Source organism: Epinephelus moara, chromosome 22 (genome assembly GCF_006386435.1).
Source record: "Epinephelus moara isolate mb chromosome 22, YSFRI_EMoa_1.0, whole genome shotgun sequence".
NCBI lineage: Eukaryota > Metazoa > Chordata > Actinopteri > Perciformes > Serranidae > Epinephelus > Epinephelus moara.
The window spans coordinates 40,676,708-40,702,705 of NC_065527.1; the positions used below are offsets into that span (position 1 = coordinate 40,676,708).

The 25,998-nt window shown below is 39.8% G+C and overlaps 4 protein-coding genes across 5 annotated transcripts; 1 reads left to right on the forward strand and 3 right to left on the reverse strand.

Annotated features, from left to right (window-relative positions):
• Window positions 1-1,276: 1,276 nt before the first annotated feature.
• Window positions 1,277-6,272, reverse strand: apoea (apolipoprotein Ea). Its single transcript, XM_050034535.1, has 5 exons — window positions 6,165-6,272; window positions 5,817-5,865; window positions 5,005-5,155; window positions 3,603-3,890; window positions 1,277-1,847 (listed from the first exon to the last, which is right to left on the reverse strand). The coding sequence occupies exons 2-5, from the start codon at window positions 5,857-5,859 to the stop codon at window positions 1,550-1,552; spliced, it is 780 nt and encodes a 259-aa protein (XP_049890492.1). The 5' UTR covers window positions 5,860-5,865; window positions 6,165-6,272; the 3' UTR covers window positions 1,277-1,549.
• A 2,275-nt stretch (window positions 6,273-8,547) lies between these two features.
• On the reverse strand, window positions 8,548-10,031 carry LOC126383827 (apolipoprotein A-IV-like). Its single transcript, XM_050034536.1, has 4 exons — window positions 9,919-10,031; window positions 9,785-9,832; window positions 9,531-9,684; window positions 8,548-9,327 (listed from the first exon to the last, which is right to left on the reverse strand). Exons 2-4 carry the CDS (start codon window positions 9,822-9,824, stop codon window positions 8,748-8,750), a joined length of 774 nt encoding a protein of 257 aa, XP_049890493.1. The 5' UTR covers window positions 9,825-9,832; window positions 9,919-10,031; the 3' UTR covers window positions 8,548-8,747.
• A 4,991-nt stretch (window positions 10,032-15,022) lies between these two features.
• On the forward strand, window positions 15,023-16,251 carry LOC126383720 (apolipoprotein A-IV-like). 2 transcript variants are annotated; one of them, XM_050034347.1, is made up of 4 exons: window positions 15,023-15,130; window positions 15,218-15,265; window positions 15,357-15,507; window positions 15,594-16,251. In XM_050034347.1, exons 2-4 carry the CDS (start codon window positions 15,232-15,234, stop codon window positions 16,159-16,161), a joined length of 753 nt encoding a protein of 250 aa, XP_049890304.1. In that variant the 5' UTR covers window positions 15,023-15,130; window positions 15,218-15,231; the 3' UTR covers window positions 16,162-16,251. The 2 variants fall into 2 exon arrangements, with proteins under 2 accessions (XP_049890304.1, XP_049890305.1); XM_050034348.1 differs by having other exon boundaries at window positions 15,077-15,125.
• A 2,572-nt stretch (window positions 16,252-18,823) lies between these two features.
• tomm40l (translocase of outer mitochondrial membrane 40 homolog, like) lies at window positions 18,824-25,866 on the reverse strand. Its single transcript, XM_050034335.1, has 10 exons — window positions 25,760-25,866; window positions 23,774-23,991; window positions 23,558-23,625; window positions 23,318-23,410; window positions 23,123-23,224; window positions 22,508-22,613; window positions 21,318-21,440; window positions 20,173-20,249; window positions 19,847-19,949; window positions 18,824-19,613 (listed from the first exon to the last, which is right to left on the reverse strand). Exons 2-10 carry the CDS (start codon window positions 23,988-23,990, stop codon window positions 19,474-19,476), a joined length of 1,029 nt encoding a protein of 342 aa, XP_049890292.1. The 5' UTR covers window position 23,991; window positions 25,760-25,866; the 3' UTR covers window positions 18,824-19,473.
• Between the last annotated feature and the right edge of the window lie 132 nt (window positions 25,867-25,998).

Here is a 25,998-nt window from a genome sequence, read left to right on the forward strand (position 1 = left end):
GTAACAAACCAAACCGCGTGAAAATCAGTTGAAAATTCAGTGAGTTATTCTATTTTACTTGTGCATACAGCTCCTTCCTCAATAGAAGTGAATGCACTGTGGAGGCGAAGCGAGACCCATCCAAGATGGCGGCCGGCGAGGACGTCGGCTCTGATAGGCAGCGGCAGTCAATGCGGCGTCTACGTATATATGTCTATGCTCTCAACTATGATTATAAAGTTTTTTGAAAAATCAATAAATAAACGAAATAAAAATTATTGAATAATTATTTAATATGAAGTGAATTTAATGAATTACATTTGTTTTATTATGATATGTTTATTTTATATATAACAATATATACAAATTATTATTAAATAATAATAGTTGTAGTTTTGTTTGATGTAACGGTTACGGTTTTATGTGCATTCTTAAATTAAAATATTAAGGTCCAAATAATCAGCAAATGCATTAATTTTCTTGAAGATAAACTATTATGTAATTCATAAGAAAAACAATAAAGTTTTATCCAAAAACAAAGATTTATTTTGTGCGGATTTACTGACATAAGCCACATTACATTTACTTTGATAAGACGAACAGAAACATCTGAATCAGAATCAGCTTTATTGCCAAGTAGATTTGCACACACAAGGAATTTGCTCTGGTGTTTTGGTGCAGTAGAAAATAAAAATAAAGCACTGTAAAGTCAAGAAGCATAACAAATAGGACAGAAAATCTACAATGAAAATATATATAATAGGTGAAAAACTAATGCACATGTACAAATGTAGATTTGTGTAATGACCCAGGTGTTTGTGTAAATAAAATCTCAATTGTAATGATATCCCAGTAAATACTGACATTTTTTAATAGCTGTGCCCTTGATTTGTTATGTGCACTGCTGTCCCCAACTCAGATCATAACCAGAAAATCTACTGATTAAAAGTAGCATGTGCACAGAGCATAGTAAGTGAGCAGGAAGTCAGCTCAAATCCTTGGACAATATGTATAGATGTATGTATAATAACTTGCTTCACACTGAGCTCAAAATGCAGCCAAGCGAAACACAAATTCACTTAAGTAGTTTCAATCTTAAAAATTACCATAGTACACTGTATGACAGGAAGGAGGCAGCAGATTTCACAGCAAACTTGTCATGTGCACTGTGTGAGCACATGGACATGTTGGCACCTAAATAACAAAATGATGACATTGTTATAGCATCTTCATAATTATTGTAATGGCATACATTTTCAGTCTGTAGGAAAAAAAAACAATGCCAGTGGAGTGTGTGTTCATTTAGCTTATTTGTACAAAAGGACTTCAGACAAATGTGTACATGAGGATATTATTGATGACCACTGATTTTCAACACACGTGAGCAGCTGATTTTATTGAAGGGCCTTTAGTGACACTGAGACATTTAAACTGAGGTGGACATGGTAAAAAAAAAAACCCTTCGGTATCTTTGTTTATGAATCTTTTAAAACAGTTTCTGGAGGTGGTTTTGGGACTGGGGGTGATAAACAGATGGTACACACTGTTTGATTACAGGGTTTACATGTTATCACTGAAAAGCAGAGACTAAAGGCTGAAACCAGTTCTTCAGCTCCTCCATCTTCTCCTCCAAAGTGGTGCGCAGGTCTTCAGCGGTTTTCTCGAAGCGCACCTTGATGTCCTCGGCTGTGGCCTGAATCTTCTCCTTCATGTTCTCCGTCTGCGACCTCAGCAGATCATTCAGGGTGGTGATCTTTGCCTGAGCGTTGTCACGCACCTGAGCAAAGTATGGGTCCAAGTGTGTCTTCATGTCCTCCATGTTGCTCGAGCTGCGGGTCTGAAGCTCATCAAAGAAGTCAGAAACTTGCCTGAGAAAAGAAAATAAGAATAAAAAAGTTGATTTATCATATTGCTTCAGCATTTATTATGTTGCGAAGAAATTGCTATTGTACACTGTATAAATGCAGCGTTGGAGGCAGAATTCAGATCCTTTACTTAAGTAAATGCAGTGGTAGAATATAAACATGTACATTTACTCTTGACTGTACTGAAGTAGAGTTTAGAGGAACTTGTTCTTTACTGGAGTATTTCCATTTTACACTGCTTTATACATCTACTCCTCTTAAATTCAGAGGTAAATATTGAACCTTTTACTCCACTACATTTATCTGACAGCTTTAGTTACTTTGCAGATGCAGATTATTATTACAAAATAAAAACACTTAATAAATTATGATGCATCTATGAGTAAATGTAATACTACCACGGTGTAGAAATACAAGGAAAAGAGTCAAACTCTAGTCACACATTTAATGACTTCAATCAAAAAAGACTTGTAACTCAACTTGGACTCTAACACCGATGGCTTTTGACTTAACTTGGACTTGAGCCTTCTGACTTGAAAAAACTTGATACCTTCACCCAAGTCCAAAGATTTATATAAGTATATAACTTAAAAGTGTGCCATGAGTCAATTTATTTCCCTTCATTTTCTGAATCAACAAACATTAACACTATTCATTCCCAGCAAGTCAACACAAAATTCATCAGATCCACTTTGCTTGAACCGATCAGCAGCGTCCAGTCAAGTTGCAAGTGAGAACCCTGAAGAGCTAATGTTATGTCACTGAGCGCCAGTTGATAAAAATGATACTGAAGATAATTTTGTCTGCATACAAAAACTATGTCGCGGCCAACAAAAAATTAATTGCAGTAGGCAAAACATGCAGGTTGAAATTACAGACAGAGATGTAGCAGCTTCCAGTTTCATATGACATATGATGTTGAACTTACAGCCAGTTGAGGCTATTGTAATACTGTAAGGGAAGTAATGCTAAGCTAACAGTAGCTAACTAACTTTTTTACAAATTTTAAAAAGTATTCATGATTTTTGTAAATATAATATATTATTACTCTGTTGTTAAAATGGCATTACATTTGGTGAAGAGCACATGATGACTTGTTTTGAACTGGTTTAGGACTTGGGACTTGTCAGTCTTGACTTGGGCCGTGAATGCAAACACTAGACAGTAACATGTGACTTGCAAAAAATGACACAGTCCCACCTCTGGTAACTAAAGCTGTCAATAAATGTAGTGGAGTAAAGAGTACAATATTTACCTCTGAAATGTAGTGAAGTAGCAGTATGAAGTAGCATAAGATGGAAATACTAGAGTAAAGTACAAGTGCCTTAAAATTGTTCTCAAGTACAATGTGCTTAGTTCCATTACCCCACTGGAAGTACAGTATATGTATGTACTATATAAAATAGTTGCTAGTTAATTTTCTGTTGATCAGCTTATCAATTAATTGACCAATCTTTGCAGCTCTAGATTGCTCAGTCCAGTTTATATCATCAGATGAATCCACTCATGATCAATACTGCTCTCCGAAAACATAGTATATTAAACAGACTGTAGGATGATTAAAACATGACTTAGTATTAAAATAAAGATTAGTACAAAGTATCTTAGGAGACATCTGCAAAATGAAACTGTTCAAAAAATAAAACAGTTTAAAGTTTTTATAAGTTTAGTTGGTAAAACGCAGAGAATCTATCAGAGCCTCTTACTGGACAGAGTTCCCCATCAGCCTCCAGTGAACGCCTCCCCGCTCTCACTCACCTCTTGATCTCCTGTGTGTCCTTGTTCATGCGTTTCTTCAGCTTGCGTGTGTAGGCGGAGACCCTGACCCTGACGTCATCGGCGTTCTGTTCCATCATGGTCTGCAGTTCCACGGTGTACTTCTCCGCCTGCTCCCTGGCCTCGCTCATGTGATCGCCCAGTTTGTCGAACAGCTTCTGCAGGTCTCTGCCCAGATTCTCTGCAGCCTCCTGAGTGTAGGGGGCCACCTTGGTCTGCAGGTTATCCCTGTACACGGCCAGCTCGGCCATGGTGTCCTGGATCAAGGTGCTGTTTGGGGGGACGAGACAGATGAGTTAAGGGATTTTGTGGCTGTTTTTGTGGAGTAGTTTGGATCCAATGGGGTCAAGACTGAGGTCAGAGCAAACCAAGGCCTTATTCATGATAAAACAACATAAAAAACTTTTTTTTTTTTGTAAAAGTCAGCAGAGCTGTAGATCTATCTATATGAGCTTTGTTTATACTGAACCCTTCCATGTGCAAGGAATCAATGCAAAAATCAAAAGACTTGAAGTGAGAATTTGAGTGGAGATTCAATAGTGGCTGAAAACAGTCCACATAAGTTATCAGAAATGTGGACTTAAGGCCAGAGTTCACTGCAGGTCTTCGTCAGCAGCTCTTTCAGTGTCTCACCTCACTGACACATGCTGAGTAACCTCCTCACATTCAGTTGAGGGCAGAATGTGTGTTGTGTAACCAAAACAACATTGTGTCGATGCTTTTTTACCTCAGTGCAACATACTTGAATCAGTCTGACAAGAACACTTAGACCCACATAACAACTGGATTGTTCCAGTTACAGTGTAACCAGCGCTGAAGGAAGTGTTGTAGATCATTTACTCAAATAAAAGCAGCAATATCACAATGTAAAAGTACTCCATTACAAGTAAAAGTTCTGCATTAAAAATATTACACAAGTAAACAAACAGAAGCACATAGTGTCCATCTTTAATTATCATATATTGATTATTATTGCTGATGCATACCTACGTAAGCAGCATTTTAATGTTGCAGTGGGTCATTTTATCTGCTCGAGACTGTACAGTGATGGGTTGTTCAGTTATAAACTCATCACCAGATTCATATGTGAAATATTAATGTGCAAAGTACCTGGTAACAACGGCTGTCAGACAGATGTAGTAAAGTTTAAAGAAGCAGTAAATTGAAATGTGATTGTTTTTTACTCTGGGTGGGGACCAGTCTACCTCTAGTCACACACCAGGTAGCGAGAATGAGTGCAGTGATTCTTCTTCTACTGTGTTAGACTAACTTTAAAACGTATCACTGGGCAGGTGGTGCAGATGAAATCATTAATAATATTATGTAAATGTATTGCACAAAGTATTTATCATATCCACACTGAAGGTAAGCTAAATTAACTCACTCCAGTTCTCGGCCGATCTGGGAGCCCTTGATGTCTGTCACCATTGCTTCGGCCTTTGTGTTCAGATCCTCGAAATAATCATTGAATTTGTCGACCGTGACTTCCCAGGGGTTCTTCCAGTAAGTCTGAGGAACACTTCTGGCATGGCAGCCTGTGTGTTTTGACAGAGACAAAGTCATATATTCACTTTTTAAATCATTCAGTTGGGAAATAAAAGAAGATGGAAGAAATGTTGCATTGGACTTGATTAAACATCTTTGAATCAGTGCCTGGAAAGTGTAACAAGTGTCATTTCATTTAAGGATTTCTTTTGATTGTCGGAGGATAATCAGCCACTTTATAAAATGTGGGACCCTTATTTGGACACTGAAGAGGCCCACAGACTGATTTCAGACCTGTGGAAACCACTTAAGACCCTTAAACAGGACCTGCTCACATGTTCAGACACAACGTGTGAATCATATGTTGCTTCAAAAATTAAGGCTGGAGCACTGAAGATTAATAAAAAAAAAAACTTTCTTTCTTTCTTTCTTTCTTTCTTTCTTTCTTTCTTTCTTTCTTTCTTTCCCTCCCTATTTTTTGTCTTGTCTCCTTTCCTTCCTTCTTTTACTTGAGAAGCTTTTCATGCACAAACTTATCAGCGTTTGGCAGTTTGCCATCAGGAAATGCATCTTCTATGCAGTTTCTAGTTTCCCCTTATACGTGTAATTCTTCTTTAAAATGTATATATATATATTTATATATTTCTTCTAAGCAAATTAAAATCCAACAAAAAAATTTTTTTGAGTCCCCAAAATAATTTTTGAACTCACCTGAGAGGACAGCCAGCACAAAGATTGCTGCAAAGACCCTCATGATGACCTGAAACATCATATAATAAACAGAATAAACAGGTTAAAATGGTCCCAACACTGACACACAGGTTTTAGTAAATTCAGCTGTTAAAAAGCTAAAGTTCAAAAAGGCATTTTTATTATAATAAATCAACAACATGACTGTTATCCCCAGATTTCTAATCAAACTCTTTACACATTTAGTTTAAATCAACACAAACTTTTAAACAAATTATTAGAGACAGTTAAAAACATGTCAAACACCTTGATTCAAACACTATGAGACCAGCTGTTAGTAAAGATGTGTGGGAGTGATCTGAGACTTACCTCAGTGATCTGATCTGTGACGTCTCTGAGACTGACTGAGCTTGTCACTCAGTATTTATGCACTTTAGGTGGCTTTGATGCAATCCAATAAATGTCAGGAGGATTGCCGACCTGTGTCCGAAGTTCCCAGTGTGAACTGCGTCGTTGTCATCTTTTATTGCCGTGTGTGTGTTATTTTGGCTCCACGTTGCACACTGAAAGTACACATACAGGCACAGGTCAAAAATTAGGAACAACCAAAATATCTGTTATCAGTTTGCAAGAGGTCAAGGCCTCTGGAACAGCAGTGGGATAGTGTGAGTTCAGTACTAACTGTTTGTGCCTTATATAAAATGTAGCGTGCAAAAAAAAAAAAATGTCACGGCGCCAACAGATAATCAGAAAGACTGTCCTTGTTTATCAAATCCACAATCCTAGTGATAGCAGCGACAAAGCCAAAGGTCATTCTTGTATCATATCATTGTCCAGCTGATCTGGTTCATAGTCCGCTTTAACAACCACTGCCTGCATTTATACAACTTTTATAAGATGGGAAAACTTCCAATAAACTACCCTTCACACAGCTGAAGTTAATCAATCAATAACTTTATTGTCTGTGGGTGTGGAAGTGTGCTTCTGGCCTGAATGTTGCTAGAAGTATAAACAGATTTGAGGCGTTAAATACATTAACAACCATCAGAAGATTTGTGGGCAACATATGAGTGCTATCAGTGGGTGGACAAACTACGGCCCGAGGCCTAACTGCGGCCCGTTGCCTGTTTTGTGATGGCCAGCTGCAAATTTTTAAAAACAGACCTGAACGTGGTTTTTCTAGTAAATTGCACTGTGTGTACATCACAAAGCCTAGTTTAAACACAATGTCCTTGTCATCTTGAATAACTAGGATGCAACTAGGAAGCTCTGCCATTGCACTTTTTAATTTGAACACTAGATGCCGCTACTTCATCTGCAACAATTGATTACAAGTCGATTTTTTTTTTTTACTTATTTATTTATTTTTTTTATATACTTTATTAATCCCCGAGGGGAAATTCAATTTTTCACTCTGTTTGTCAATTACACACAGGTCCGAACACACACATGCACAAACTGGACCTATACATGCACTAAGTGGAGAGATGTCAGAGTGGGCTGCCCATGACAGGCACTCTGAGCGGTTGGGGGGTTCGGTGCCTTGCTCAGGGGCACCTCGGCAGTGCCCAGGAGGTGAACTGGCACCTCTCCAGCTACCAGTCCACACTCCATGTTTTGGTCCGGACGGGGACTTGAACAGGCGACCCTCCGGTTCCCAACCCAAGTCCCTATGGACTGAGCTACTGCCGCCCCCACTGTGTTTGATGATTTGATGAACAGCAGCCACTATGGCCAAAAGGTGCGATGATAAGACAGTGGTAAATAATGAGCAGTACCTTAACAACAGCACAGACTGTTAAATCAATAATCTGACACCAAGGTCTGTGGATTATCTTGAGTAACTGGGTCATGATTTCTGGAAAGAGACGTTACTGTTGAGTTTTTCCTTCTTTTTTGTTTGGTGGCCATGTAGTTCCATTATATGCAAGTGAAGGCAGACATCTCTACAGTCGCTATCTTCAACACTCAACAACTCACACCAAAACAATCTGAACTGATATTGTAAGGAAAATGCTCAACTTCAGCAAACACTGAAATGAAGAGACTCAGAGAACCACGGAGAAAAGTTACAGCCAGCGGGGTTACTATAATCGCAGAACTTTAGCATACAACAGTATACTAGTCTACACAACAAAACAGATGGAAACAGCCCTGAACAATCACCCTTCAAGTACTTTTATACTGGGCGTCTACTCGTTCATGTGCATGTGTGTGTGTATGTGTGTGTGTGTGTGTGTACACGCTTGGGTCGTATTTTCTGGGAATCCGAAGTTCTCCTGGTTTCCTACTTATTCCTAGAGCTGGATTTCGTGTGTCAGTATTTTCTATCTTCTTTGTCTTTCTGGCAAAAACAACCGTTTCTATTGCGAAACTTGGCACATCCGTCCCAACGGTCAGGTCACCTTAACCCAGAACGTTCCCTCATTTAACTTCCCAAGCCTTGATTTACACACAAAGTACTCAGATTATCAAAACACATAGCACCACAAGAGAAAAAAATATATATTTTTGATTTTGGGGTGAACTTTTTTTTTTTTTTTTTTTTTGATTTAACAGTTTTTATTGATCATGTTGCACATAATTTAGATTTTGGGGTGAACTGTCCCTTCAAATTTACATCAACTTACTTTAATATACCTCTGCGATATTATCTTTGATGTGTAAAAGTGCTTAAAAATGTTTGACAGTGAAAGTTGCTGTTTACTTTCAAGCTCTTTGATTGAATTTATGAATACAAAGAAACACAAAACACATTTAACCAGTTTATTGTTGTTTTACAGATGAAAGCTTATAGTTGTAAACTGTAACAAAATAGAGGAAATACTGACATCATTCCTTTCAGGGCATTTTTATCAACATAAATAGAAAATAAGATATTGCACTTTTCATCTGTCCCATAAACATCACCCTGATTCAACGGAGGTAAAACTGAGGTAGGTATGAATCCATTTACTGGGTCATCTTAGCGAAGGACTTCCACAGAGCATTCAGCTGCTTCTTCAGGATCCGGGCATCAGCGTCCAACTTGGACCTCAGCTCCTCTCCATACGGAGCCAGGTTCTGCTGGAGCTCCTGGGTTTTCTGGGTCAGCTGGGTCTGGAAGCTCTCAGTCAGGGGGATCATGCTCCTCTGAAACTCATCCATGCTCTGCTCCATCTTCTCCTTTATCTCCTCAGTGTAGGGGACCATCTGGGCCTGCAGCTCGGTCATGCTCTTGTCCAGCTTGACCCTCAGCTCCTCGCTCTTCTGCAGCAGGACTCCCCTCAGGGCCTCGGGGTCCATGGTCTCAGCGTAAGGGGTGGCATCCTTCTTCAGAACATCCATCTGCCTCTGGAGGTCAGCGACCAGCTCCTCAGCGTACGGCTGCAGGCTGGTTCCCACAGCTTTCAGATCCTTCTCCAGACGGGTCTTCAGCTGCTCGGCCTCCTGGGTAAACCTAGACATGAGGTCCTGGGTCAGAGGAGCCACCTGAGTACGGAGAGCTTCGGTGAGCTTGTTGACAGCGTCGGTGCTCTCAGAGATGAGGGTGCTGCAGAGACACAATAAGAAATAAGTGATGGAAAAACTCCAGTTTCATCTTTACTTATTATTCTCTCCAAGCTGGGTTACTGCAAATTTGGTCAGGAATATCTAATGCTGTAGAGAAATATTTAAGAATTTACAGTTTTCAGGGACTTTATTTTTTCTTTAAGGCTTTAGTGAATGCATCTTTATTATTTTGAGACTACTTACTTCACTTCCTTTCCCAGCTCGGACTGTCTGATCTGCTTCAGGGAGTCCTCAGCGGTTGCGGTTGCCTTGGCAACGTAGTCCCAGAAAGCATCTTTCACCATGTCGACCTGCTGCTTGGGCTGGGTTTGCCACACGATGTTGGCATTGCAACTAGCTGAGAGAACAAAAGCATTTATTCTTTTACATGTTACCACTGTATGCCTCTTGTTCCAACTTAAATGTTGATTTTAAACAAAATCACAAAACTTTCTTACCAGTAAAAACAGCGAGGACGAGCACCACGAGGACCTTCATGACCGCAGCTGAAAAAAAACATGCAAAATTAGCTTTTTGTGGTTATTCTACATATGAGAACCTGAAAAGTGACGTGCTGGTACCGATGTCTCACCTGTGTGGATGAGCCTTCAGCTGTTGGATGGAGTGTTCAGCTCATGGCTCTGTATATATAGGCAGCTGAGCTGTATAGAGGAAGCACCAGAGTAAAGTCCAACACTGAGTGCCATGTTGTCAATGCTGCTTCCACATCACAGAAACAGTGGTAACAGTTGGTCAGCTATGACATCACCACTGTCTGATAAGATCATGTGTAGGTTAAATGTCATTGTATATCTGTCAGACACATTTCCAGGCAAGAAACATTTGTTTTGTATTTAGTAACTGATGTGAAGTCTTTATGTGTATTTCTGGGTCTATTTTCAGAAAAAATAACTGTCAGCTTTAAGCAAAAGTTAAGTATACAGTTATATACCTAAAGTTTTATGCCCTAGCTTTGAGAGAAAGTATCATTTCCTTTGTTTTAGATGACAGATACCCTGTTATTGGAGACAGGAGCCAAACAGGAAACTCAAATTTACAATCAGTAATTTTATTATTATTAATAAAAAATAATAACTGACAATTACCATAATGATATTAGCCAATGATATTAGTTTTGTGAGACTACTCAAGCTAAATGCTACTGAAAAGTGAAAAATGTTTACAAAGTTCACCAGTTTTAGTTAAGCTTGTTAGCATCAGGTTAGCATGTTATCATGTTCACAACAACAATGCTAGCATGCTGATGTTTAGCAGGTATATAATGTTCACCAAGTTCATCAGTTTTAGTTTAGCTTGTTAGCATCAGGTTAGCATTCTATCATGTTCACAACAAACAATGCTGTTAGGTTAGCGTGCTATCATGTTTGCAACAACAATGCTAACATGCTGATGTTTAGCAGGTATATAATATTCACCAAGTTCACCAGTTGTAGTTTAGCATGTTAGCATCAGGTTAGCATGCTATTATGTTCACGACAACAATGCTAGCATGCTGATGTTTAGCAGGTATGTAATGTTTACCAAGTTCATAATTTTTTGTTAAGCTTGTTAGCGTCAGGTCAACATTTGATCATGTTCACAACAACAATGCTAACATGCTGATGTTTAGCAGGTATACAGTGTTTACCAACTTCACCAGTTTTAGTTAAGCTTGTTAGCGTCAGATTAGCATGCTACCATGTTCACTTAAAACAATGCTAACATGCTGATGTTTAGCAGGTATATAATGTTTACCAAGTTCACCAGTTTTAGTTAAGCTTGTTAGCATCAGGTTAGCATGCTATCATGCATCACCATGTTCAAAATAACAATGCTAACATGCTGATTTTAGCAGGTAATGTTTACGAAGTACAGCAGTTTTAGTTAATTATGTTAGAATGATAATATTTGCTAATTAGTGCTCAACACAAAGTACAGCTGAGGCTGATGGGAATGACATTAGCTTAGCAGGTGTTTGATTATAAATCAAAGTCTGGGGGAAAATGAAAATATGACCTGATTATAGTATTTAAGAAAAAGCCAGAGGATCACTAAAAAGAGTAGGATTCATCCCCTGGGAAACATAAATGTCTGGACAAAATTTCAAGGCAACACCTCACATAGCAGTTGAGGTATTTCAGTCTGAACCAAAGAGGTGAACCAACTGACAGGCACTGTTATCCAGAGCCACGCTGTTATGGCTAAAAAGTACAAAATACATGTAGTTTATAGGAATATAAGATTATAATTCTGTTATATTTCATTGTATTTAACACTCATGAGACTTGAATTTGGGTCACTCATGTGTAAGATGACATGTGTCATATGTAACATCCATAAACACAGTGACACTCAGGAGTAAGAAATGTCAACAGATAAGATAATGAGGTTATTACTGTTTCACTCTGTTGTGTCATGCGATACAAATACTGCACTGTTTCTGTTGATTACATCAATGTAACTTAAAAAGCACAGAGTCAACATACATATTGATCCAATTGAATGTCCTCCACTTCTAGACAAACTTCTCAGGTTTTATAGGTCAGTGAAATGTAAGCAGGACTTTGATCAATTGGTGTCATCTGACCTGCAGATTATCTTTACTGAGGAATGTTATGTTTCCTTATACAGCCATTCCCTCCTGACAAACTGATAAGATAGAGGAGCTAGATTCTTCCTCATGTAGCTGTTTTCGTTTAACACATTAAGCACATTTTAATTGGATAAACTTAAAAATGTCCCACTCTGGAAAAAAGTGGCAAATAACTACATACATACATACATACATAATTTTCATGGAAGAAATTCACAACATTTATTTAAATTTTCTCACGAGACTGTAGCTTTGGAACTATAATGTTGTAGCTTTACAGCAGAAGGCACAATTTCCCTCAGGGGTTGGGGCAGAAAATGAATTTTACAGTTTTAATTCTAACCCACAAATCAAATGCACACTGACATCAACCAAACAATCTTTTAAAAAATGAATTGGATAGAAATAAACTGATAAGGAAGTCACCAATCCATTCTGCACTGAACAGAGAGACACAGCTGATCTAATATGTTGTCACAACATCAACATTTCTGTGTTTCCTCTCTAACTGATCATACTAATATAATTTTCCTTAATATTTTTATATTAACAGAGGGTCAAATGACTACGTGTAATGGTATGGGTCACTTGTAGTGATTAACCCAAAGAGAATTACAGTCTATTTAGTCCCTTTGAGGTCTTTGTTTTGGTTTTATCATTTCATTGTCACCTCTTACAATGGCGCTCTCCATTTGAACTAAGAAGTCAGAATTTCCATGTTCCTTGTCAGAAATTTAAACTGAAATGTACCCTGGAGTTGGATTTCCAACTTGGAAGTCGTAAGAACCTCACCAACCTCTGCCTTAAAATCCAAGATGGCAGCTTCGCACATCAAGAGCCCAGACTGTATAAAATAATGGACATAGTAACTGTAATGTCACCCATTGGTTTGTGAACTATTGTCTTTAAGTCTTGAGTTTGGCATTTTGGCCCTCACTATCTTGGATTTTTGGAGCCAGAGGTGACCATATTGGACGAGAGGGTGGACCTAAGCCTAGCAGTATCTGCTGGCTTGGTTTGCACTACATATTTACAGCCAGGCTTAAAACCAATAAATAGAAGTGTACTTACCGGAAAAAATGGTGATCCGACTCCTTAGAGCAGTGATAATCAACCTACAATGGGGTGCTGGATGGCCCCCCAACAATTTTTCTGTTTCACAATGAAATAAGTTGATTCATTGGTTGATTATATTGTATTTTCTAATATAAATACAGTGCCAGAGTGCATAAAAAAAGCAAAATAGAGGCTGTTTATCAAAAAAGTACCAGGACAGGATCCCCTGTCATCAATTCCTAGAAATGCCCCTGCAGACACCTGACCTGTGCGGGGCTGCTATCGAGTATCCCTGCCTTAGTGGGTCTTTTAGTACAACTAAAATGCTAAACAAGACTTTTTTAGGTTACCAAAATGTTACTAATAACTTTAGTGAACTGAAAACTCACTGAACAAGCAACAGCTACACCTGAGAATCTGGGGTTACATCATGGTTACATTACTTAACCAGTGTTGTCGACGTGGTAGCGACATGTCACCAGATGGCACCCACCTGTCACAAAGTGGCCACACTCGTAATTATTCACAACTTAATAACATTTAAATGGATGTGTAACACAAAAATTGGATCCCCCTGCAGTTGTCATGAACGGGGAAATGAAGTCCTAGAAACCAAATCTGTTTTTGTACCAGGCTGTAAAGATGTTTATTTCTGCTGTAAAGTTGTGCATTTTAACATGGGAGTCTATGGGGACTGACTCACTTGGAGCCAGTCTCAAGTGGCCATTAGAGGAACTGCAATTTCAATTTTTTTTTTGCACTTCCACACAGTGTTGTCAACTTGGCGACATTCTTTCTAGATTAAGTGACCTTTCAGACCCTGTTAGTGACTTTATTTCTAAAAAAGCAACTTGTAACAAATTAGGGACTCATTCAGACCATCAGTAATCGCAGTCCACAGCATTTGTGCCATCAGCCCAGGTTCTGTCCCTCTCTCTCCTCTTCCAGGAGAAGAGGAGAAGCCACTCGCCATGGGAGTTCAGTTGTAGTGAGTTTCTGTGGTAACACTGATATCCTTGCTCTCTGGATTGGAAGAGCAAAGTGTGAGTGCATATTTGTGCTGTTCAAATGTTGAGGAGTTCTCTACTGAATTTAATTCAGTGATGTTGTTCCACATGATGACTTCACCAATGTGCAAATGAGCATCTGACGTCATCTGGTAACCTTCGGAGCTTGTGCTGGCTACTTTCATTGATACAGAGATGGCAACACTGCTTCCATGTTGGCTTCAGTTTTCAGTCCAAGAGGTTGCCATTCATGAATGCTGTAGTAATACACTTTTTTGTTAGGGTTAGGGTTCTGTCTTATTTGTGTCTCATTAAACCAGCTGTATAAAGACTAGTGTTAAACTTCTATCTTGATAGGTGTTTGGATGAATAAAATAGTGCGCAATGTCAAATGGTATTGTGAGCAATGGTATTGTTATTTGGACTTGTTCAGCTGGGGTGTGACGTCATTCCCAGCTCCATCTTCTAATTTCTGAGGTTAATGGAATGCAGCATAAGCTCTAAAAGCCCTTTGTACACTACCTGCGCAGCGCCAAGACAGACAGATTAATTCAGTGAGAAGGTGGTGAACATAGTGAAGTGTAAAGAGCCAGATATTTCGCTCAGGAGTTGGTGAAAACAAAATCAGAGCTGAAAAAGAGTGACTATTGGACTCAAAATCATCACGTGGACATAACATGACTCCAAATGAATCATAATGTTGCGGCTGGATGTGTAAATAAGCAACTTTATAAGGTCATAAAGTGTCAATACATCCACTCCTTGCACTGTTCCCAAGATGCCAACACCAATCAGCGCAGCTTTAAATTAAATTTTCCATACATTATTTGTATCTTTACATTAAAGCTATTGCACTGATTAGCCTTTTGCCCACTCCCTTCTGTTTAACTGCTGCACATGTTGCTGATTTAGTGGTACCAAACCATAACTCAACCCATTCAGATGACAGAGACTATGTATCAAAGGACAACTGAGGCAGTGGCACTGGAATTATGACGTGGAGTGACAGTAGTGACAAGAATTTGTCCAGCAGGGCAACCAGAGAAGGACTTTACCCTACTATAATACTATAAAAGTGTTGATCGGGCGTTTGCAAAAACACCAGTCATCAGACTCAGAGCGGAGAAGAGACAAGCTGCCTGTGTAAGGTAACATATATTATTATTAACTTAACACTTCTTGACTAATTTCAGTGTTAGATTATATTTTTACACGTTATTTTCTTGATCCAACAGAGTCAAATTCAATCATGAAGGTACTTGTGGTTCTCGCACTTTTCTCCGGTGAGTTATATTTTTCTCTTTGAAACAAATGTCAGCCACAGCTGGGTGAATACATGTCTGGGTTTTACTTAATCTGTTGTTTTGTCCACAGTTTGCAATGCCAACATCCTGTGGCAGGAGCCAGCCAAGACCAATCTGGACATGGTGAAAGATGCTTTCTGGGACTATGTTGCTAAAGTGACAGTCACCGCTGAGGACTCCCTGAATCAGATCAGACAGTCTGAGCTGGGACAGCAAGTGAAGTAAGAGCGATAAAGACGCTTGATGTCATTAGAAATATTCTACAAGTTTCAGTTAATTAACTGTTTTTCTTTTCTGTGTCCGTCAGTGCCAAGATCACTGAGAGCACTGACCAAGTCAACAAGTACGTCGCTACTCTGCAGGCTCAGTTGGCTCCTCTGACCCAGGACTTCATCACTAAGGTTACCCAGGAGGCTGAGCAGCTGAAGACTCGTCTGGAGCAGGATCTGGCCACTGTGAGCACTAATGCCGAGGAAATAGTGGCGCAGATCCAGAAGCAGGTGGAGGAGCTGAAGAAGGAGGCCACCCCTTATGCTGAGTCCATGGACCCCGAGGCTGTGAAGGCCATCCTGCTGCAGAAGAGCCAGGAGCTGAAGGAACAGCTGGATCAGAAAGCCACCGAGCTGCAGGCCCAGATGGTCCCCTACACCGACGACATGAGGCAGAAGGTGGAGAAGAGCATGGAGGAGTTTCAGAGGACCATCATCCCCCTGACCCAGAGCTTTGAGGCCCAGCTGGCCCAGAAAACCCAGGAGGTCCAGCAGAACCTGGCTCAAACAGGAGAGGAGCTGAAGGCCAAACTGGACGCCAGCACTCAGGACCTGCAGGCTCAGCTGGCCATTCTGTGGGAGTCTTTCACCTCCAAGACCCAGTAAACACGCCTCCTCCATCAGCCTCTGCACACCAAATATTTATTTCAATTTCACCCAGTGTATGCTTCACTAAATAAATGATTTAACAATCAAGTTCAGTCTTTTGTGTTTTAATTAGCATGCAAGATGTGTACGACAAGATTCATACCGAGAACATTTTTACACGATGGCTGTTCAATAAAAGGTTAGTTTTTAGAGCTGCACTTAAATAAATTACAGTCACAATATCGTGACTCATCTCATGACCCAGTCCATGAAATCACTTTATGCAAGAGGACTCTAACGCAGTGCACATACACATTGTTTTGACATAGTGCTGTCACAATGTTACATAAACATGCATTTTTTGGATTATTATCATGTCTGTACATCGCACACCTATTCTCCATACTTTGTACTATGGGCTTTTGCACATTCCTGCACAAAACTGTGTAGTTTTGCATTTTAAAACAGCAATATTGTTCATATTATCATAGTATATTTTCATTGTAACAGTTTCTATTTTATATTTATATTTCTGATTCATTGCCGAGCAGAGACTTTAAACTATAACTTAAAAGCTTGTTACATCCAGCATTTAAGAATTAAAGTAAACTGTCTTCCCATATATTGAAACACAATCTTTACTGCATGTAAAACAGTGAAAAAAGATGATAAGTTTTTATATAGCATGTTTTTTTGTTCAGTGGGAATCCCGTTATTACCAGGTTAAAGAATACCTGCTCAAATCATTCCACTTAATCAATCCTCTATTTCCATACTCTATTGAATGCATGTAGGGACCCATAATTCTTTTAAAAAAGCTCTTATTTAGTTTACTCGGTTTTAGTTTATACAAATTTTCTCCAAGGGTGCCACAGCCTTTTTGCCGACTAAATATTAAACAATCTTTAGTATTTTTTTATGCCTCTATGCGGTGACAGCGATAGCCCGAAGCATTATGTTTTTGGGTAGTCCATCTGTCTGTTGTATTCTCATGAACACAGTATTTCAGGAACGCCTTGAGGCAATTTGTTGAGATTTAAACATTCACTTGGACTCAATGTTGAACTTACTAGATTTTGGTGGTCAAAGATCAAGGTCACTGTGACCACAACCTAACATACTTTTGGCCATAACTCGAGAATTCATGTGCTAATTATGACAAAACTTCACACAAATGTTTAATAGGATAAAATGATAAAATGTTGATGTTGTATATCCAAAAGGTCAAAGGTCAACTTCACTGTGACATCATAACGTTCTGCAAAAACTCTCATTATTCAACGTCATATCTCAGGAACAGAAGGGGAGACATTTGGTCAGATGATAAACTGGTGACACTAACCTTGGGTGTCCACCTTGAAACTGTGTAAGTAAGTAAGTAAGTAAAACTTTATTTATATAACGCCCTTCACAGCACGAATGCACAGAGTGCTTTACATCAATAAACAATACAATAAAATACAAGATAATAAAGTGAAATAAGGACATAGAAATTAACAAGGTAAAAGCATAGAATAAGACAACCAATACGACGAGAAGAGGACGGTGGTTGGCTATAGGTGGGCGAAAGCCTGCCTGTACAGGTGAGTCTTCAGCTGCTGTTTGAAAGTGTTCTCAGATGGGACTGAACGCAGGGCCAGGGGGAGGGCATTCCAGAGCCTTGGGGCCACTACCCCAAAGGCTCGGTCCCCTTTGGTCTTTAGCCTGGTCCTGGGGACCACCAGAAGCTCCTGGTCGGCTGATCGTAGTGATCGGCTGGAGGAATATGGGAGGATGAGATCAGATATGTACAGTAGGAGGGGGCGTGACCGTGGAGGGCTCTCTGGGTAAATAACATGACCTTGAAATGAATTCTGAATTGGACTGGGAGCCAGTGCAGAGCAGCAAGGATGGGGGTGATGTGGCATGATTTCTTGGACCTGGTGAGCAGTCTAGCAGCGACGTGTTGAACTAGGTGGAGTTGGGTGACAGATGATTTGTTGAGGCGGGTGAACAGAGAATTACAGTAATCAAGCCTTGATGAGATAAAAGCATGTACAGACATTTTTAATTCGGAGTGGGATATGATGGACCGGAGTTTTGCAATATTTCTGAGGTGAAAGAAACAGGTGCGAGTGAGCAATGTGACATGCTTGTCAAGAGATGTATAGACTGGTCAAATAAGACGCCCAGATTTCTCAGGTGGGTGCGAACATTTTCTTTAAAGGACCCAAGTGTGTGGACACACGAGAGGCAATATTGTCGGCGGCTATGATTAGGACCACTGACTTAGCAGCATTTCGTGCTGATTGTATAGATCTACTGTGCTGCTGGTGGGAAGATGTGTGTGAAGCATCCATGTTTTAGAATATGTGGTCCTGAGTCCTGAGAGGCAAGGTAAAAGACAAGGTGATAAAACAAGTTGACCTGCTACGTAGGAGTATGTAGGAAATGATATCTCGCAAGTAGGAGATAAATTTAGATCTTGGCCAACGTTGCCCACCTTGCCTCTGTGTTTCTATACTGTCACCCTCCATTTGTGTAAATTGAATTGTACTCATTTGGCAGGTTTGGGGTGTATAACCTTCACATGATGAGGCCCTTTGTACCTGGGATCCATTGTTATGTTTGTTGTTATGTTAACAGACTTGAGCACTCCTTCTGAAAGTCATCCAAACTCACACAAGGAAAACAATCAAAGACATGCAGGGTTTTTTTGTAAGAAATGGTATTTATCAGTCTCCAAGAGGTATATACAGGTCATATATATACTGTTCCAAATGTATGTAACATAAAAAAGGCAACAAAACAGGTGATGACAGTAAACATGACATGCAGTACAGTACACTCCCTCCTGACAGCTGGTAAACGTGTCTGTAACCAGTAAATCACTTCTAACAAGCAAACAATGATTTCATTCAACGTACGCCAAAGACAGACTTTACAGTAAAAAAAAAAAGAATAAAATTCAAGATTGGAGCGACAGGCACTGAACTCAGTGACAAAAACAAAGAGCTCTGTAATTCAGTAATGTCTCCTTATGTGTTATGTATGTCTACTGGTTTGTGTCGGGAGTCCACAGTCAACACAGTCCTGACCAGTCACATTATTTGTTTCACTTCTGATCATTCAGGCGATTAATCTGACAGGATTAAATGCATTAGATTTATGTTATTACATTCTATTCACCACATCTGATGAAACCAATAACATGATGATGGCTGAACGGAGTGACAGGTCGAAGTGATGGGACACACAGTGTTGTACATGGCATAGTCTGCTTGTTCCATAGTGAGTCTGTCCGTTCTGTGAAGTCAGTCTGCGGGTCGATCGCCCGCCGCTCAGTCAAGTCTAACCGATGGTGACGCCAAACCCACACTGGAACTTGTTCTTGCGATGGTTGAGGAAGGTGCAGAGGACCAGAGAGAGCGGCAGCGGGAGCAGCTTCTTTTCTAACGTTGCACCGACTATCCAGTTACTGTCAACTGAACCTGGAGGAAGAGCAGCAGACAGAATATTAGATTTAATAAAAGACTGACAAAACTATCTGCAGATATGTGTGCCTTTGTAATGTCCTGTTTTATTTATATAAATGCAAAACTCTACAGTTTAAGAGGTTTCTCTGGTTAAAAAAAGTCAGTCTTTGTATAGCTCCCTGTGCAGTAACATTACTATGGTGATTAATGTTAAGTGTTTCTCTCCTTAAAGAGCGTACACCGCGTACCTTTAAACAGTAAATTGGCTTTAGGCACATCTAGCTGGTAGCCGAACGACACACTGGTGTCCTGCATGCGGGTGCTCGCCTCAAACTCCACGCCGAGCTGCAACTGTTGAAGAGCAGCAGAGAGTTAGATCCTGATGAATGCAGATTTATGAAACATGCAAAACCACACCCGGAACAGAGCGCGTTCACTCACTTCTTTAATATAATTATCAAATACGGAGGCTTTACTGACCACCTGACCTGCTCTTCCAATCAAAAGACAAACAAAAGCTACAAACTGTTGTACTGGATTTTAACCAAGGCTGACAAACAATTAAAAAGGTTACCTGGTCATTGGCTTTGTGATAGTATGAAGCATGAGCCCCCGCTGAGCCGAGTGTCAGTGTGGCAATGTAGTTACTGCCTGTACAGAGGGACTTCAAGTCAATAATAGTTTGACCAAATAAAAAAAAAAATGGACTCATTAAAGGGGAACATAAATAAATAAATAAAATAAATAATAAAGAATTCTAATATGTTATTTCCATGGCCAAAGAAAGTTCAATCAATATAAGTGAACATGAGCTACTCTCTCTCAAAGCCAGAAACCAGAGAAGTAATGTGGAATTTATACTTCTGCATTGAATCGACATCGTAGCTACGGCCTAGGCTACATGTCGATGCAGAGCCTACAGTGTAGCCTGACGTGTACCTCCCTAGAAATGTGACTACATGTCACGGCGACTCAGACCTCCTGTCTATTTTTGTGAGCTGAAACCATTTCCCTCAATGCAAAATGCCATAGGCTTGTGCTAATAATGTTAGCATGTTATATTTGTTTGGAAACGTGTTTAGCATGACAGTTGTTTTGTCAGTGAACTTTATGAGTTGCAATGGAGCCAAACTGTGTGCCGTTACCTTTGTTAAATGCTGCTGTTGTCCCTGGTTTTATATGAGAAGAGGAAAAGATCGCTAGCTGCTAGGCTAATTTAAACAATGTAAAATGCCATAGGCTTGTGCTAATAATGTTAGCATGTTGTATTTGTTGGGAAAATGTGCCCAGATAAAGACATGTGTTTGTCTGTGAATGCTGTAAGTTATAGTGAAGCTGATTTGTGTACTTGTGTTTGAAATTGTCTCTATTAAGCCATATTTAATGTGTGTTTAATGTGTGTTTAATGTGTGTTTTGAATCAACTAATCATTTTCGCATTTCACAGAACTCACTGAGAACATTCCCCTGGCTGCTCTCAGTGTCATCTATAACATTTTTCCGATTCACTGTCGATAAAGCAGCTCCTGACTCTGTGATGACATCACAAATCTGAGCTGTTGCACTTTAGTTTTTGAATTTAGGAGAGAGTTGTTCGTGTGTATTAATATTTTTGTCTAAGACCATAAGGATAACATGTTTGAATTTTGAAAATGGACACAGTTTCCCTTAAAGTCCAAGTACATTGGATCCAACCTGCTCATAATAACCTGAGTCTCACCTGTGTATCTTCCGACTAAAGACATCACTGTGCCTTCCTCTCCCGGCCTGCGGTGGTAAACCAGCTCCCCTCCCAGAGCCAGAGCCGGCGTTATGGACTGGAGGTAGTGTGTTACAACAATACCTGACAGGCGGACAACAAGAGGTGTTCAGGTTCAGAACAAATCCTTATGTCGGTTAAATTACATTCAGAACATTAAAAACGATCCTATAAAATTTAAGGACATAAAGTAACTAGGGTTGTCACGATACTAAAATTTAAAACTCGATATCGATACCCAGGAAAATATTCAATACTCGATACAGCAGCAAAAAATTAAGAGGCATGTCATTTTTTAAATTAAGATCAGAACAGTAACATCACTGATAAAAACAAAAAATCCCCCCAAAATAAATAAGATCTGTCCATACAAATGTATTTATCTACAGCCCTGTTTATTTTCTGTGCTTCTGGTGAATTGGCACCATATTTTCGTTGCTGATCAAATAGAGTTGGTAGTTTAGGCTCAGGATGTTTCTACCTCACTATGTGATCAGAGAACCAGGGGTTACGGGAGAAACCAAACGTTTTTTCAGCTTCAATCTGTGACTTTACAGTTAAGATAACTTTTCAGACACACATAATTGTGTTGTCCTGTTAAACTAACATTGTCTATTAACGTTACAGACGGGCATGATTGATAAAGTTTTCTGCTTAGCTCCCACATTAACGTTAGAAGTTATATTTTAGTTTGATGCTGGCGACACCAGCTGTTCAGCTGCTAGTGAGGGGAGGGGCTGTACCTGCCATCTGCAGCGTGCTGTGTTCACTTCACTAAATTTTTCCAAAGAGCGCCTTTTCCTTTATCATTTTTGACCAAAACTGGCTGCTCTGATCCTCCTGCAGCCGCGCTGGCCATATTACAGCAACAGAAATGTGTGCATGCATGCACAGCGACAACAACAAGCTGGGTTGCAGCGAGGTCTCTGTGCCTGCAAGACACTGCCTGCACAGTGCGTGTCCGTCGGACCCGTCGCGCGTACCCGACAAGCGCTGAGATGGTGTGCACTGTTAGTATCGATACTTTTGTAAATTAGTATTGTATCCGGATCCAGCGTTTGAGTATCGATACTTTTCAGAGTATCGATACTTTTGACAACCCTAAAAGTAACTTCAGTCTTCAGATGAAAAAATCTTGACTGAAGACCTACCAGAGCCGACAATGACATCTGGGTTTCCAAGGGTGACCGTTGCAGTGAAATCTTCTCCCTTGAACTCAGCATCGCCTTGCCAGTTCATGAACTTGTGTTGTTGTGTCTGAGGACATCACAGATTTTGACAAAGTTAACACAATGATCTGTATACTGGACTTTTAAGGGTGACACTAATATCTTTACCTGAGACTTCAACAAATCTGACACTGACACATCAGCTGGTTCCCATTTTTTTATACACAATCATTTCTGCTTATAATCCTTTTAATTGGGTTACTTCCAAATGTAACCAAGACAGATAATGAGAGAGACATTTTACACTGTAAAAATAAAGTCCACAGTGGCCTCTGGTGGACAAAATTTGTAATGATGCAACTGCTTCTAAATTTGGTTAAATATCTTTGGCATTTTTGTAATGTGATTTCTTGTCACTTACTTGCCAAGACATGCACTGATATCAGCAATAAACTAAAACCAGGCCGGCAGATTTATTGGCCTAGTTCCAGTTAATATTATACACAGTAAGAGAAATCAAGAGAAATTAAATAAGCATATTATAGTTCTAACGGTACTAAAAGGTCCAACAGAAGGAAAATAATGTTTGAGATTTACCTGGAAGGCCAGTTTGGATCGTATTCTGTTGGAGATCTGATGGATGACCTGGGCGTTAAGGCTGCCACTGTTGTCCATGTCCCCCACCATGACTGGAAAAAACTGAACACAAAGAACATTTGTTTAACAGTTTGTATGTAAAGAACACAGAAATGTCTCACAGATGGGATTCACAGTGACTTTACTGCAGCGTACCTCTGCTGGACCTGTCTGCTTTGTTCCAACATATGTAGCACCAAACCTGTAGGTGGAATCTCCCATGGTGCTCAGCAGCACTGTGTGATTCACCTTAAAAAGAGTTTAAAAATACACCATTAAAAATAACACAATTAAGACATTTATGGTTCACTTTCCTTGGTCTGGTTCAATTATCAGTTTTGAGAGTTGAGCTTTTGAGATGTAGTCAAAAAAATTCTGATTTAATAATTAACTGACCTGGAAGTGGTTGCTAAGGCCCTTGTTGACAACTAGCCTGACTCCCTCCATCTGCATAGGGAAAACCTCTGAGAAGAAAAACATGGATGCAGATCAGACACACTGGAAAGCAAATCCAGGTAAAACAGGTCTCTAATTATAAATTATTTCGTGTATCAGAGACTGTGACTTCTTTAACCTTGACTCAAGAGGCCTTAGTCAATTATTTCCATTTACCTTTGCACTTGCGATGACACTCATCAAATGCACCCGGGTTTGGCAAAGGGTTTTCTGCCTCCTGCTGCTGTCCTGAGGCTGCTCCAGTAGGGGGTATAACTGGGGAGACTGGAGGCATCCCAAAGCCTGGTGGGACCGTCAGCCCAGGAGCAGCAGCAGCACCGCCAGTGGCAGGTGGTGGAGGGTTGGGGGAGCTGGCAGCCAAAACACTGCCCATTCTGGCAGAGAGAAATTAGGGACAGAGCAAGAGACAGAATGAGTGAGTAGGTTAAAACCAAAAGAGAATATTTGAGTACTTGCAGTTACATCAACACATTATATAAACATAATATTAAAGCAACGTACTTAGAGCTGAGAGCTTAAGATTTAAGGGTACTGGTGGCTGCTACACTTAACCTCATCAGTAACAGTGTAATTGATGCAGGTAGGCCAGATAACCCAAGAGTGCAAAGCAATTTGAAGACACTATTAGGATGCATTATGTCAAATGTAGACTACAGATTGTTTTTTTTTGGCTGGACCCACACTGAGGAATAAAAGATATAGCAGTTTATTTTCTGTAAACCTGTCTCTTGTGAGTCCACCAACTTTACAATTTCACATGTCAATTAGACCTTCATACCTGGTTAACAGCCATGTCATTCAAAGTCCACATGTAACAAATTGTTATGCAGACCTTCAGTTATATATATTTTTTTTATCTACGGAGCAGTGTTCATGCCCTGATAAGATCATATGAGATAGCACTTAATTTATCCTGAGGGGAATTGTTGTGCAAGAGTTGCAGTATAAAGTAGAAAAGAGTACAAATAAAGTAAAATGAATAAAGGTGCAAGTATAACAAATCAATTAACAGATATATAAAATATCAGCACACACAATGCTAAGAATATAAATAAGAATGACAATATGGATCATAGGTTGGTCATTTCTCAAGGTGCATATGAAGGATGGATAGTTGGGATGGAAGAGAGATATTTAACACCTCAAAACAGTTTTTTGGTCTAAATTAAGTTATCAGAATCATCGGATGTTGATGTGAATGCTGTTTAACAAGTCAGAAACTGGTAGTTATGTCAGAGGTCTTGTGTGCAGGATTTTTCAGCATCTACTGGTGAGGCTGCAGATGGCAACCAACTGAAACTTCTCCTGTGTGCCAAGCGTGTAGCAGAACTATGGTAGTGGATGTAAAAATGCAAAAGGCTCTATTTAAACCCAATGTTTGAGTTGCACGATCTTGGCTACTATAGAAACAACATCACTGGGAAAGGACCAGCTCCAAATCTATATACAACTACTCATTGTAAGGTAACACAATGATTCTTAGTTTCAGGTAATTTTACACTAGTGAAAACACAGTTATGAATATTATATTAAATCTTTCCCAACATATGCTCCTAAATCCATCACTGTACCTTTTATCTCGTGTAACAATGTCAGGACTGGAAACATCCAGATGACATCATTTGTCATCGTCTCAGAAGTTAGACAGCTTCCCACACAGCAAAAGAAGACACTAAACTGTGTCACAGGCTTCAGGCTGAGTAAAACCTGCCATAATAATTAAACTGATCTCCATGTGTATAATCGGTGGAATGCCCCTTTAACCTTTCACACAGCTCATGCTCATTCATATGATGTCAGAGCATCAGCAGACACGACATACCAGCTGATAATAAGTAACACTTATGTTATGTGGCAGAGATAAGTTAGAAAATAGTGGTCGCTAACTGCTGTCTTTAATAGATGTGTCTAATGTTTTGAATGAAGCCAGCCTCACCTACAAGCCAGCATGAAAAGTTAGCTAAGCTAGCTAGCTAGCTTCCAACCAGCAGCTGACAGCATTAAAACAAACGGCTGCTGCTGCTGAAGGAAAACACAGACCACTCAGTGAGACTTCGACTGCTGGAAAACAGCTAATATGTTCATACATTTCTAGTTAAACCTCTCGTTTTATAAAACAGCTGGCGAATGAAAGCTACTCACGTTGTGATTTCCAGAGGACGATGCAGCCGGAAGTTGAATCGGCTAGCACCAAAGAAGAAGACATGGGCGACGCTAGGGCCCCGCCTATTTCCTCAAGACGCTTTATGATTGGATGCTGCACCATGACACTGAGAAAGGATTGGCTAAAACAGCTGTCAGTCACTTTATGTGTCTGACGAATCGAAGGCGTCGTTTTGTGTCGATGACATCATGTCTCTACGCACACGCTATTGGCTAAT